The 15335-nt window shown below is 41.6% G+C and overlaps 2 protein-coding genes across 5 annotated transcripts in view; one reads left to right on the forward strand and one right to left on the reverse strand.

Moving 5' to 3' along the window:
* The window catches only part of ltk (leukocyte receptor tyrosine kinase), a 46644-nt gene extending 38033 nt beyond the window's left edge, over positions 1–8611 (forward strand). For all 4 annotated transcript variants that reach the window (XM_035611282.2, XM_035611283.2, XM_035611285.2 and 1 more), the window contains 10 exons: positions 404–590; positions 722–812; positions 1137–1201; positions 1782–1911; positions 2004–2101; positions 2558–2650; positions 2906–3007; positions 4362–4496; positions 5011–5101; positions 5200–8611. In XM_035611282.2, the coding sequence (XP_035467175.1) occupies positions 404–590; positions 722–812; positions 1137–1201; positions 1782–1911; positions 2004–2101; positions 2558–2650; positions 2906–3007; positions 4362–4496; positions 5011–5101; positions 5200–6249 (2042 nt within the window). In that variant the 3' untranslated portion in view covers positions 6250–8611. The remainder of the gene's footprint in view (positions 1–403; positions 591–721; positions 813–1136; positions 1202–1781; positions 1912–2003; positions 2102–2557; positions 2651–2905; positions 3008–4361; positions 4497–5010; positions 5102–5199) is intronic.
* The window catches only part of itpka (inositol-trisphosphate 3-kinase A), a 14351-nt gene continuing 5796 nt past the window's right edge, over positions 6781–15335 (reverse strand). Inside the window, exons 2-7 of the mRNA XM_035611291.2 lie at positions 13059–13155; positions 12531–12744; positions 10926–11130; positions 10577–10678; positions 10072–10143; positions 6781–9784 (exon numbers count right to left, since the gene is read on the reverse strand). Coding sequence (XP_035467184.2) covers positions 9512–9784; positions 10072–10143; positions 10577–10678; positions 10926–11130; positions 12531–12744; positions 13059–13155 — 963 coding nt within the window. The 3' untranslated portion in view covers positions 6781–9511. The remainder of the gene's footprint in view (positions 9785–10071; positions 10144–10576; positions 10679–10925; positions 11131–12530; positions 12745–13058; positions 13156–15335) is intronic.

Here is a 15335-nt window from a genome sequence, read left to right on the forward strand (position 1 = left end):
AAGTGATGTTATAAGACTGTGCTTGAGGCTAGCATCTCTAAGCTACATTAGTTACAAGTGGCATTAACACACTTCAATATACAAAATTTTTGCATTGTGGCTGATGAAGGCCGCAGCAATTTAAAGTCGGTGGAGTACTTTTTTTAAGTGCAAAATTTAAGCCTGTGATTCACTTTTTACAGCAGTTTTTCCACTGACCACAGAACAGCATGAACCACTGAGATGCTGCTTGACCCCTCCTTGTGTTACCGCTCCTATCTTTAGCAGATAGACACGAAGTTGCTTCTACACCTTACATGCAAGTGTGCTATCCTGGTCAGGGTTCTGATTTTTTTTTTTAAGTTTCCTTAGACTGTTTGTAATAATTGGCTTGTTTGTCCCTGTGTCTTGTCTTTGTCTCCAGTGTGGTACCGCAGGAAGAACCACCTGCATGCAGTGAGAGGACGTCTGCAGAGTCCAGAGTACAAGCTGAGCAAGATCCGCTCCTCCACCATCATGACGGACTACAACCCCAACTACTGCTTTGCGGGGAAGGCTGCCTCACTCAGTGAACTGAAGGAAGTGCCGCGCAAGAACATCACACTTTTCAGGTACTGGGGTCAAATGGTCAGTTTGAGGTTCTGCGGACTGCTTGTGCTGATGTCCATATTTTCTGTAAGTAGTAGACCTTTGTACTAATATTTAGCCTTCAGTTGTAATTTTCACTGTTCTGTTTTTTCAGAGCTCTTGGTCATGGCGCATTTGGTGAAGTCTATGAAGGGCAAGTGTTGGGGATAAATGATGATAACAATCCCATGCAGGTGGCCATAAAGGTAAGATCACACACTGTGAGGCACATGAGGACCAGATACACTTGAATGCTGGATGATAACATCTCACCGTTTTTTATGTTCATTATATATATTCCACTCAACACTCCTGCTTGCCAGAACGAAAAGTTCACATGTGAATGTAAAATTGAAAAGACAGGTTTTTTGATACATTTATTTGAAGAAAGGTATACTTTTCTTATTAAATAATATGTAAATGTAAAGATGTGGGGGGTTTGTGTAAAGAATCATTGTCATGTAAAGATAAAATCCCATGCTCCAAAATCACGACCGCACAAAATGACTCTCTCACGTTCTCCTCCACAGACTCTTCCAGAAATCTGCTCTGAACAAGATGAAATGGATTTCCTCATGGAGGCACTGATTATGAGGTATACCTTACTACTCACATTGTGAACCAGTGCAGGTTCACAATATGAGTCAGGCACTCAGAAATCAAACCACCACTATAGTGTAGCTCACGTATTGGCCTCAGAAAACAACTAACTGGTTGTTTCAGCTGATAATAAAAGGGACCCGCAATGATTTCTGCAGGGAGATAATCCCAAAAAAATAACCATAATACAGTTTGTTTAATTCTAGTTTATGACCTGGGTGATGTTAATTGTTAAATGGTGTCACTCATCTGTTAGAAATTTTGTGTCATAAGAGAATGTTTTGAGGCAGAGGGGGGAAAAAAATGAAAGATCAGGGAAGCTTTACGAATTTAGATGAGATCACAGGTCACACATTTAACATTCGTATCATCTCTTCCTGTGCTGAAATTCTGGAAAGTCAACTTTGCTTTTTGCGTACTGCAGGACAAAACTGTTGAAAGTGTTTACTTAACATCAGAACTACTTTTTTCTCTGTCTCACATGTAGCCAGTATATAAATTCAGCCACTATCCACAATTAGACACAGAATGGTAGTCATGCTAACCCAAGTGTTGTTCACGGTTTGTCTACGCAGTAAGTTCAGCCATGAGAACATTGTGCGCTGCATCGGCGTCAGTCTCAACATCTTGCCACGTTTCATCCTGCTGGAGCTTATGACCGGAGGAGACATGAAGAGCTTCCTGAGACAGAACAGGCCACGAGCTGTACGTCTCTACTACACTTTTCTATGCAGATGCGTGCGCGCGTGCCTGGGCACGCTGGTTTGGTACATTAAATTGAACTGTGCTCTGTCCAGGGTCAGACCTCATCTCTCACCATGCGGGAGCTGCTGCGGATGGCCAGAGACATCGCCTGTGGTTGTCGCTACCTGGAGGAGAACCACTTCATACACAGGTCAGGATTATTACTCAAATTAAAACGTTCATTGAATATGAGGATCAGCAACACAAAAATAAAATGTATCAGGGTTGCAGAGAGGGTCGGAGAGAGTAATTATGATATCATTAGGACATGCTGGTTTGGTTTAGTCCAAGAATTTATGGCTTGTTGGGTTTTTTCCATTTTAAATAATATCAAATATGATAAAACCTGAACCAAAAATAGTGATTGTTGAGAAATGTCACAACACTTCCAGAATTTCACTATATACATATATTTTTATTTGGTCCGACTGAGCTGGTCTCATTGCATGTGTCCTTAAATCAATCTCTTTTTGAATAAATCCGTCATTACTGAGCAAAATTCATGAGAAAACAAAAAATGAATTTAACTGAAGTGCTTAAATACTAATTGAGTGTTAGAGTTTAGTGCCATTGTGAGGTTTTTGTAACAGCGACTGGGTTTTTTCAGAGACATTGCTGCCAGGAATTGCCTGCTTACGTGCTCTGGACCGGACCGAGTGGCTAAAATTGGAGACTTTGGCATGGCACGAGACATCTACAGGTCTGTATACTGAATGTGCACCTTTTGAAGTCCTCACACAGGATGATTTACGCTGATGTGCCTCATGAGTCTAGGCAGTCCTTTACTGTGGTAAATGTGGGTCCAGTTAAAAGGCGATCTAATTTCCCCCATGGGAACAGTCTCTAATATGTGCTTACAGTATAGAGTTTGTGTCCATGTGGTGTTTACCTTCTCTTGTAATCTGATGACAAATGGACATTTCTAAACCTGGCAGCGCTGCTTTTCTTTCCCCAGAGCCAGCTATTACAGGAAAGGTGGTCGTGCCATGCTGCCAGTTAAATGGATGCCACCGGAGGCCTTCATGGAGGGAATCTTCACCTGCAAGACTGATACATGGTACAAAAACAGAACACATACTGTATACAGGAAGGCTCCAAATTAAATACACAGAATAAGAAGAGCTGTTCTCAATTCAAACATTATTTCATGTTTAAACAATGTCAAAGAGCCAAGCTCTCCTCTCGTGTGTCATATAAAGTACCCCTCCTCCTAATTGCGGCTAATTTAAAGGCCTTTTTGTGGTCTTGCTGAAGTGATTTTCGCAAATCAAGTAATTTAACTTTTGAACAAGACCAGAAAGACCTACAGAAAGTTCAATGTCTAAGGAGCAGTTTATCAAGTGAACCTCTTAACAAGACAGAACAGTATCAGTATACAAGAGCCAGCTGAGCGGTGTCCAAACCACTTCTCCAATGACAAAAGATGTCAGATATTTAGCAAACAACCAAAATTCCACTTAAGAAGACTTGAAGAAAGGTTTGTTTACGTTTAAACTCTGCAAACGATCTGGAATCCAAATTATTATGTGGGCATGGTGGGCAGCACAGTCAAGCTCGATGGTGGGAATATGTGGAGGATCAGCTACACTTGAACCACAAAGAAGTATCGCTGAACTCTGCAGAGGGACACTGTCGCTTAAAGCAGTTTGGAAGAGGGATTGTTTTCCATCTGGATTGTCATCTGCAACAAATGAAAATAAACAAGTGCCCGCTTGTGTGGCTTTCCATCCACTGACCAGATCTTAACCCTTAGGGAACAACTCTGAGAGATTCATCACATCACACTACTTTGTCTGTGAAGTTCAAATCTAGTGCTTGAATTATATAAGACTTTTGAACTGAACTGATAAATATATAAATGTCCACAATGGATTCTCTTTAGATTACATTTAGACATTTAAATATAACTGCAATTTTTATTTAGATTAGTGGAAAAATATGTATGATTTAGTTCAGGCAATATAAGTAGACTATTTGTTTCTGAATTACCAAAGTAGAAACCACTAATGGAAATAGTGGTTTCTGCTTTGGTAATTCAGAAACTTCCTGGAAGTGCACTCTTGGAACCCACCGTGCATGATTGACTGTAATTGCTGGTCAGTTAGAAGTGGGACTCTTGCTTCTTACTGTAACTATACTGCAGGCAACAAACATTAATTGTGTTAGGAGGAAGACCACAATAAAGACTACTAGGGTTTTTTTGTAGTTGGATGCAAATTTTGATTTTTCTTTTTATTCAACATTTGGTTCATGCCAGGACAAGATGACATCTTCCCTTGTTTATGGTATTTGTTTGTATACTTCTTCTGGTATTGCCAGTCTGAGGCCCATGAGGGCAGGAGAGGTTTGGGTGCCACCCTTCCTCAAGTGAGCCGCACTTGTCAGTTGTTGATCTGTGTCTCCCCCTGCAGGTCATTTGGAGTGCTGCTGTGGGAGATCCTTTCCCTGGGCTACATGCCCTATCCTTGTAAAACCAACCAGGAGGTGCTGGAGTTTGTCACCAGCGGAGGCCGAATGGATCCTCCAAAAGGCTGCCCAGGGCCTGTGTGAGTATTGACAGGAAATGCATCAAACTGCACCAGCCTGGATTTAAATTCCAAAAGAGGCAGAGAACTGAAATAATTTTAGCTCTTCAGCTGCCTGGATTTGCAATTCTTCACAGTGCCTGGCAGGGTTTTCTCAGTCTAAATATTTCATTCATTCCCTGCAAAGTCAGACTGCTGGGATAATACAAAACTTTGTGGAGTCAAACCTTGAGTGGACTTGCTCTGTTTATTAAAGATTATTCGTCCAACACTGTTGGTAAGTTGGAATCACAACTTCACTGAATACAAACACTTTTACAATTTATGATTTTAGAAACCAAAAATTCTTGGTTGAACTTTCTGAAAGTTTCCTCTGCTTCTTTTTTTCTCCTCAAAGTCATGAATAAATGGGGACAAGTACATTTATTATCATATCACCATTTGTCCAATTGCATTACATTTACAATGCAGTCTGTGTTTTGTAAATCTTAACTATATATATGTTCATATATATAATTTGTGTGGTACTTTGTAGCTATCGGATCATGACCCAGTGTTGGCAGCACTGTCCCGAGCACCGGCCCAACTTCTCAACTATCCTGGAGAGAATTAACTACTGCACTCAGGTATCCTGTACTTCCCTTATTATTTCCTCCTTATTTTCTTGCCTCGTACGCAAAATATCGATTTTTAAATATCTGCCCATCTGAATGCTCTTTATCAGGACCCAGATGTGATCAATACACCCCTACCAGTAGAATATGGGCCCAATACAGAGGATGACGGCAGGACAGCAATCCGCCCCTCTGACCACACCTCCACCAGCCTCTCGCCATTCCTGGTGTCCCACTCCGTTTCCCAGGATTGCTCCAACCAGCTGGGGCTCTCCTCTCTGGGCCTAGGTCCATCTCCTCTTCCGCCACAGCCCACCAAACCTCGTCTGCTCCTCCAGAGAATCCAACCTGTCCACCATGAAGTGACATCATGCCACGAGGCGCTGCAGCCGTCCTGGGCTGAGCCTGTCCCTGCCCCTGGTTTGTCAGCAGCAGCAGGAGGGCACTGGCTCCATCCTGAGCCTCCACCCCACAGACCTTGCTCCAGAAACAACTCCTCGTCTGGGAGCCAGAGGCTGAAGAACAAGACTAAGAACCTGTGGAACCCCACATACGGCTCCTGGGTTTTGGAAAACTTCAGAGGGAAGAAAACGCTGGCTCACACTCAGTCCATGCCACTCTCAAGCTCCACATCTTCCACCACCAACACTTCCTGCAACCCAGCTATAGAGAGCAACGAGGCTGGGTGTGACAGCGCCAGCAGCACTCACCTCAACCCTTCAAGCCCTTGCTCTTCCTCCATTCCATCCCCTTCTTGCCAGCCCCAAGCTGCCCAGAGTATATCCTCGCATAAGACCTCAGCAGGTGGAACCACAAAAGCTGGCATCGACCTGGTTAAGCTCCAGAGTTTCCCCTGTGGCAACGTCAACTATGCCTATGACGAGCAAAGCTACGAGGCAGAGAGCCTGCCCCTGGTTATGCCCAAAGCCTCAGAAGCCATCACAAACACCAGCTCTGCCCCGAGTGTCTCTTCAGGGACTGGCTTGGGATTGGCATTAGGCCTCCACACCCCCTCATCTTGTATGCCCAAACTGCTGCTGAAGCGTCACGCAAGCTACGGCCACGAAGACGTGAGGAGACACACCAAAGCTGCGAAACCCACACGTGACCGAGACTCAGGCTTTTCTCTGTCTGAAGACCTCAGCGTTACCCCAATCTGAGAAACGGTTCACTGTAACAGGGATTTGGATTTGGATTAAACTAAAATGTCGCCAGGAGCCCATTTTCTCACACGCTAATATTCACGCTCTGGATTTCTAGAACAAAAAGCATGACCACAGGGTTCTCCGCCACAGTCTGAGAGACACCACAACGAATCATTAGAGCTCCTGGAATGCTGGAAAAACACACATACTCTCCACTGCACTGTGATAGAGCGAGCCAGTGCTTGATTATTTTCCTAGCATCTGATCTGACTGGTAGCTGAACACTGAAGCTCAAGCACTGGACGACACGCAGCCCTGCACTTCCTCAATGTCTACGCTGTAGGTGCAGCCTGTCATAAATAACTGCTGTAGTTGTACTCATTTTTTTACCCACATAGTGTTTTTTCTTGTTGTGTCTTTTTTCACAACAGCTTTGGCAGTAGTGTATGTGAAATCATTGTAAACAATTGTTTGGAATTATTTTGTATTCAGTGAAGACCAGCAAAAACAAGACTAAAAAAATATTAAGCCATTGGGAAGAGAATCTCAAAGAATGTGCTTTATTAGAAGTTTTCATTTCAGCAGAGTTTGTAGAAATAGTCAAATATAAACTTGTAGTACTAGTTACCTGATTTGCTTTCATCCCAAATAATGTGAAAACACATCCTCCCAAACTACTGCAATAACCTAGATAATGTCATAGAGGAAGATCTTTTGCCCGGAGTTTTGATTCTTGACCTTGGAAAACAAAAACTGTCACCATGGTGTTCACTTACGTGGTGTTTTTTAAGCCTTCAGCCCCATCTCCTGGACTTCCTTTTAAGATGAGGTTGCTCAGTTGTCATGGAGATGGTTCGGTTTGTTATCATCACATGGCCTAAGAATGGAATTTAAGTAATGCGATCACAGAAGGAGATTGTAAGCCTTGTTTGTTGACACAAATAGCCTCATTTATCCCCCTCTGACTGATGGTTGAATGTTTTTTACTCTCTCCCCGTCGACGCTGTGAGCGACCTCAGCTTTTGTGCTCACAGCGTGCTGATATTGTCTCATGGGTTGTGTTTGTGAGAAGACGTGTCTCACTTGTGTCGGTACTGAAGATATTAAGCTACAACCAGCAGCTGCTTTGCTTAGCATATTACGACTGGGAACCAGTTACACAATACCTACCAGCACATTTAAGGCACACTAACTCTTAACACCATTTGTTGTTGTCTGTCTTTTACATTGGTCCCCCCCCCCTCCTTCCAGTCTTTGTGCTAAGCTAACTGAATGTTGGCTGTAGCTCACACTGTGTACATCAATCAATCTTCTCATTTTACTCCCAGCAGAAGACAGCAAATTGTTATATTTTCCAAAATGTGGAAGAATTCCTTTAAGGCAGTGAATGGTTTGTGCTTAGCACCGACTCTTTGTGGCTTAAAATGTCTGGGTGGATGTTCTGTGAGTCACTTCTTTTTCCCCACCAAACCGCAGAAATCTCGATTTGACTTTGATTTTGTCCCCGTATCTACTTGGACCGCAGGGGGCTTCGTGAATGTCCAAACATTTAGAATTTGACGACCTGACCTGTGAACATATTGCTATTGCTATTTTTGTACTCACTTCCTTACACTGGACTAACCAATTACATTTGTAGCCATTTTGTCATTTATTTGACATTTTCTGTATCCATTTATTGTTTGTGATGAATATGTACTTCTAGTTAATCACTGCCATTCGACACACGACTCTGCAGCTGCTGGGGTAGTTGTTTACTCAGCAAGGGGAGGTATTCAGCTTTGAAATGCCAAACATGCTGCTGCAGGTATCTCAGTCTTCTATGATTAATCAAAGATTCAATTGTGAAAATCTCTGTTTGACGATTTTATATTTTCAGGTTATTCTTGTTTAATCCATTTAATAGTTGTACTCCGATATTTGTCTGTGTTTTGAGCTTAAACGTTTTGATAATTTATTTTTCAATATGTTGAACGAATAGTTAAATTTACAGTATATAAGGGTTTTATTAGCTTTCTGTATGTTTTTATGTTGAGGCCTGCTGATATTAGTCAGGGTTTAGCTTATATTCTCCACAGTCCACTTGAAAATAACATCTTCAGAAAAGGTAAATTACTAAAAGGAATAGTTTTCTGTCTTTGAGCCACACAAATGTTGATTACAGTGGAATATATTTTACAGAGAAAAAAAACATGTTTTGCTCAGTGTATATTTTTTAAGGCCTGGTAGATTGACAGTCAAAGTTTTTTTCCCCTGTATTCTTTAAGTAGCTGAGGGTGTTATGCCTCAAACAATAGTGCAAAGACATTCTATGCAATATGGTCTTTCACACTTTAATCATACCTAACTGTGCCCCAAATAAATCAGCATATATTTATCTCATTTGTGTAAGTTTGATCATTTACACACAGTTTACTACCAATAAGAAGAAAGGTACAGGCGTCAGTCCTGACAAATATATGAAATACCCATAAATAGTGTTTTGCTATGGAAAACTACAAAGAAAACTGCACTGTCCCCTTTAATTCCATGTATATTTTTCATCAATTTCATACGTTCCCAGACAAATAAATTGTGCTGCATCTGTATCTGCAAACACACAAGAAATGAAAAATATTTACAGGTTTGATTACACAAATAAAATCAATAAAAGAAATATAAATTGATAAACAATACAATACAAAATAATAAAGTCTTATCATTATGAAGTACCATACTGAGAATGTGTTATAGTCGTAGTCCTATAACTTTGAGGACTATGCCCAAGGTTCATAATGAAAATAAATTGTGCTTTAATAGTACACTCAGGTTTGTAACATGAAGGGTAATGGAATGACGACTTGACTCTCCTTGATTTAATTTTGATTGTTTTTCCCCTGAGCATTACCTTCACATGTTACATCACACCCCTTAACTGAAAGGCTACACTTTCACTTTTGTCCAAGGAAGTTGAATTAGTGTCAGTTCATCTGCTCAAACTAGTGAAAGACTCTGTTCTCCTCTCTGTTCTGTTTCTATGCTGTCTTTAATTTGAATTTCAGCACCAAACCTTTCTTTGCCAAATATGGTCTCTTGCTGAAATTGTAAAAGCCAGACCTGGGAATTACTGTGGGGGTTGATTGTATCTGCCCACTGCCCCACTGTCTTCTAATATTTCAATAAGCTTTTATCATTGCTCATAGAGCTCTTGAAGCAAATCAGCATACTTCCCTCAGTGTCTCTATTCGGTGTCCATTAAAATAGTTTGAGTTCATTGCAAACATTTATAAGTCAAATGTCACTGGCCATCTGTTTCTACAGTCTGGCTTTTTTCTTTGGTAATTGAGCAAAAGGTTTGTTCACTGGTCCCTTTGTTGCTTACAGACTCCAATGTTTGGATGAGGTTTTCCAGCCCCCACAGGTAACCGTCCTCCCGGTTGCCTTCCTGCCAGGGAATGTCATGGTTCAACATCTGGCCCACTGGTAACGCTGTGGTTTTGCCAAAGTCAATAATCCAGACCTGTGCATTGCCCGTGTGGTCATGGATAAAGAGGAGAGAGCTGCCAATGACCTAAGAATAAGAAAGGTGGGTTTAACATTAGCCTTTACATTTATTTCTTCTGCACCTTATTATCTATTAATCCACAAATAAAAGGAAAAAACTTGAATAATGAGTAAGGAATGCTGATGGTTCTATACAGCAGTAAATCCAACAAGATTAACTGATTTAAAAAAACAAAAAACAGTGTTCAATCCCTCAACCAGAATTTCAGACGACTTTCCTGGTGCAACACTTTACTTTGGCACTGCCTGTTTGTTTTGCGTTAATTTGTCATTCATCCGTAGATGGGTCATCACCTCGTGTCGCTTGAAGAACTCTGATGTCTTTAGCGCCTGCCGGATCTCCGTCAGTCTGCTCAGGTAAGACTTCTGTGTTGCAAGAAAACAAGTCACAGGCTTGTCATGAAATATTAACATGGGTGTAGACACAATTTATATTTGGGAAACCCCATTACATCAGAAAACTCAAACAGCACCACAGTGTGAATATTTGCTTTGTGCCGTGTGGATGGAATTACTCGGTGGTTTGCTCTTGCAGTTCAAACACTTGAGGGTTGCTTTCATTTATCATTAAATGAGCCTCAACCATTTTCAAAGGTGAGGGCTGGGTGTACAAAATTGTTAGTGCATGTCCAAGCAATGAAAACGTACTCAACTGGTGTGTTTGTAGTTGGTGAAGTCTTCAATGCCTAATGCAAGATTGCTTTGTTTACTGTATATGCAAAGTAAAGCATACCCTGTGTGTTTCCTTACATGCGTGAATATATTGTATATGTGTGCGCAGGAACTAACTGCTACGTGCCATGATGTTAACGTCCCCTCCAACAAAGTCCTTGAACACCTGGATGACATCCTGCTTCCATCTGGTTTTCTTGAAGTCAGTTCGACATGTACCGTCACATTTCTAGAGACAGAAAAAAAAGTCTGAATAATAACTATTACATAATTTTAACTGTTATTGAAAACTACTTCAGGGCGTCAGGGCTCAGATTTATGGGGACTCGACACGTCACTGGTAAAAGTTCAAAACATTGCACCTATATTAAAAGCTTGACAGACAGAAGAAGGGAAGGGCAAAGGTCGTGGTCATGTCTTTAGCAGGTAAAAGGCTCAGTAGGTGAGCGGGTAACGTGGCTTATCACTCCCTTTACCTTGATCCCTTCTATCCTGAAGCCCAGGGTGTTGGTGGAGCTCATGGTCTCCCTCCACTGCATGTAGCGTGGCTTGGTGACGCCTTGTTGGGAATGCTCCTGGGGAGTCGGCCCTTCGCTGTCCACCTCCACCATTTTCTTGTACAGGTCCTCCCTCGGCTTGGGCCGTTCTCGTGCTCGAACAAGCTCCTCCTCCAAGTATGTCCTGAAAAAGCAGGGGAAAAAAATACTTGAGCAGGAGCTGTGTTCTGTATCTTTTTTTCCCCCCAGCGTTCTCTGCGTGTAAATACATGGTAATGGCTATTTACTTTCAGGGTTTGTATTGGATTCACACTGTTAACAGCCACATACTTATGAAGCAATAATAACCAATACATATTTTATTGGATAAAATCTCAGTGATATAAAGACAAAAGACTCACGTCCTTAATCTCACTCAATAAATGTCCTTTTTGCTGCACTAAAAGTCGTAGAGATCAGCACATTATAATGGTTTTCTCTCATGCAGAAGTGATGACCAGTGCAAAAAACAAGGGCTTCTGGTAAAGAGCAGCACATTTACACTTGTTGTATTCATACCAGGCAAGAATGTGCAAACAGATGTGGTTTTCAGTTTCAGTTTGTGTGCTACACTTCCTCTGAAGCTGAGAGGAGACTCCGGCGTGCAGTGCTCAACTGTGTGAACACTGTCAGAGTGTGTCTTTGTGCAAGTGAGCAACTTTGTGGTTGAGTGTTTTTGACATAGGGGAGTCTCCAGGGACACCCTGAGTGTGTAAATGTGTGTGTGTATGTGGAGCCTCAGTAAAAAACACACACGCATACAATAAAATATTCGGTTCGATCGGTTGGAGGATAAAATAATGCTTTTCTGTATTATTTCACAGAATAAACAATGCGGTCTGACTTTATTTATATGCTGTATGCCAATATCCATATCTGCCGATATATCAGTATCAGAATCCATATTGGTCAGGCTCTAATTTGTTAATGTGTGCATGTCATCATGTGTCTATGAGTTCAGTACATATCTGCGTGTTTGTTTGTGCTTGATTCAGCGAGTGAGTACACATTTGCTTGTTTGAATTGGGAAAAGAAAGCTCACGGGGGTGGGTGTCCATACCTGCATGTCTGTGCATGCATGATCGTGTGCATGTATTGGATACATTCATTACATGCATGCTTTTGTGTGTGTGTGTGTGTGTGTGTGTGTGTGTGTGTGTGTGTGTGTGTGTGTGTGTGTGTGTGTGTGTGTGTGCGTGCGTGCGTGCGTGCGTGCGTGTGCTATATAGTGAAGCACCCCGCCCGTTGTGGCAGGAAGCCAAGCATATAGCCCGCAGTTAAAACAGGTGTTCCCTTGTAGAGCAAAAAAACGCTTCAGGCAGCAAGAACTGTCGCTAGTCTGCACTAATCTCATTAATCTATTTCAACAGAACACGATTATTAAACATAACCATGAAACCAAAAACACATAAAACATAATTAGACATTATCTTAAGTGACACTTAAGGCACTTAAGCAAAGCATAAATTAATAAATATGAAAAAAGAATAAAATAAATGAAAAATATACATTACAGGTAAATGAATTAATATCTTACTTTCTTACCTCACTCCCATCTTACAGTCCATGACATTGGGAAGGTCAAAGTTTTCCAGCAGGTCAGTCATATGGAGAAAAGACTCTCCGTCTTTTTCCACAACACCATGGTAACCAGGAACAAATGGGAGCAGCGCGTCATCCCTCAGCTTCTCGAAACACTGCATCTCGTTTTCTGAGAATTTCTTCAGGATGGTGCCCTCACCTGCCGCTTTGAAGTTACCTGAGGTCAGATAAAGACCAATAAGCTGGATTCCAGGTTTCCCCAAACATGAGGGATGAGCTGGAGTCTACACATTAACAAATACAGGCTCTGAATTTGACCCTCCCATGTTTTGTTGTTCCATAAAGCACCAAGAAACACAACAAAAAAAATGACACAACAATGCCAAAGAGATACACGTCGTAGGCTGCAAACCAAATACAGGCAGTGGGGGCAGAAAGCCAAACGACTGATTTTACCGTCAAGGATCTACAGTGTCACAAACAGTATCTGATGCTCTGAGCAGCATGTGATATGATCTGAACAGCTCATACCTTTATGCCCAGCGAGCTGAACCCAGTTTAGTTTTCTCCTCTGTGTAGCGCTGAATGGCCATTGAACAATCGTCTTTAACTTCCACCACGGCTTACTCTGGAGAAGACATGCAGAATATAAAAGACCAGAACAGCGTTGTGAAGAATTGAGTCATATTTTGTGTGTCCTTGTTCAGTCTCTCAATCTGATAACAGGAAGAAGTGCTGTGAAGTTGCTGACTTTGGTCCACAATGTAGTGTCTGAATAGAAAAGAGATCACATCAGCAGTTCTACCCAGTAAATATGATGCCACGCTTTTGGTGTGACGCCTCCATTCTAGGTCACTTAAATGCCATTTCGCTGGAAACTCATATCTGCGTTCTACATCACTATTCAGCATCTCCAGCTTGTTGTGGCGATGGGCTCACAACTTTGATTCACAAAGTAAGTCCAACAAAAAACTGTTCCTAATTTATATTTCAGTAAAGTTTCTCACTAAACCGAACATGCATAGTTTGTCTCACTGTAACACCCTCTCACTGGTTTGTCACCCAGTAATCAGTGGTGACTATCTGTCACAGTGATTACTTGGGCATTGTTAATTGACAGTGGATTACTCTCTGCCAGGTGGTTGGGGGTCGAGTCAGGACCTGCGCTGTTTTTTTTTTTGATCCATCAAAGGTCAAGATTACAGCATGGGATGAATAGATATTCTGGTTTTTGACAAAACTTGGTATGCAGCCTGAGATACACATTTCAATCATGAATGAGCAAGATCAATGGGAAAAAAACAAAAGAATCTTGAGGTGGGGCTCAGCAAAACTTGGCTATAACTCTTTGCTTGTGGCGTGGCCTATCACATCGCTGCTCATAACTCAAGATGCCCCTGAGCATCACTGATCCAACTCACTGGTGTTATCTTGTGCTCTCTCCTGAACATACATACCGAGGTTCCTTCACATCTGGTGAAGGGGAGACAAAAGGTGGAGCATTAAAGTAAATGCTACACACATTATATATATGACATAAATGTGTGATTAATCTCAAGGCATCTTTAAACAGAATTCGCCTATCTGAAGTGACTTTGTTCAGCTTTCACAAGCCTTCTCATCGAGTCCTGCAATATCATTTTACTACTATTATTCTTGCTGGCCTGTATCCCTCTTATATACTGTATGTGAAGTTGTATTCATTTCATTATTTTGCCAGACAATTACACTTGTGCTTAATACATTTTAACAATGTTGCTCATATTGTATATTAACTGAGGGGAGGATCAGTCACACACACACACACACACACACACACACACACACACACACACACACACACACACACACACACACACACACACACACACACACACACACACACACACACACACACACACACACACACACACACACACAGTAACAGCTTGCAGATTTCACAGACACAGTAGTGCGTCACACTTACTTTATGGACGACTTTCTGATTTATTCCCTCTACGAAAACTAACCAAATCTCAACACACACAATACAGTATAATTACAAGGGGGACAAATAAACCAAGTAAACTAATTCCTGAGCACTGGAAAGCAAAGGTTAGAACAACATATTCTGAGATCACATCTTCAGGCCTTGTAGAGGTCATTTATTGTGTGCACTGATTGAAACGGGAAATGAAACAGCGACTCTCGTGTTTGTGAAACACTCAGCTCATCCTCGAGTGTCTCACAGTTCACAATCCCCACCAACAGCAGAACTCTGCAGTGTTCAGCCAGGCCTCTCTTAAATGTCAAGTGATACGCTTTACTTAGTGCCGATGTTTACTGATGATATCACATTATTAAGGTCTTGGAAACACCTCCCAAACAAATATTTGCTTTATCGCTGCAGCTCTTGGCTTGACTGGCTTGTCAATTACTGGAGGCAGATACTGTGGTAATTTAAATTACATGTCACTTATTGCATTTTCACAGATATAAAGCGGAGTCTCACATCATGTTGTGTAACGTCTTATCCACAGACAGAGAGGGAATGGAAACTTCTGATCTGAACCCTGAGTTTTGATGTAAACACCAGGGCCCTGCAGCTCCCTGGACAATATTTATGTTTTAAACAAAGTCTGACATGGAAACTTCATGCTATTCAAACTACACGCTCCCGGGTCAGCCTTGATGAGTTTGTACTGATAACGCATGGAATAATACTGGTTTCACAGTCAATTAGAACATGTCATAGCAAGTTTGTTTACAGTTATGTAACATAGGGCATCAAAAGCTGAAGCTGTGGAAGTGGTTTTCAGAGGAGCGCCA

This window comes from Scophthalmus maximus, chromosome 15, assembly GCF_022379125.1.
Source record: "Scophthalmus maximus strain ysfricsl-2021 chromosome 15, ASM2237912v1, whole genome shotgun sequence".
Classification (NCBI taxonomy): Eukaryota; Metazoa; Chordata; class Actinopteri; order Pleuronectiformes; family Scophthalmidae; genus Scophthalmus; species Scophthalmus maximus.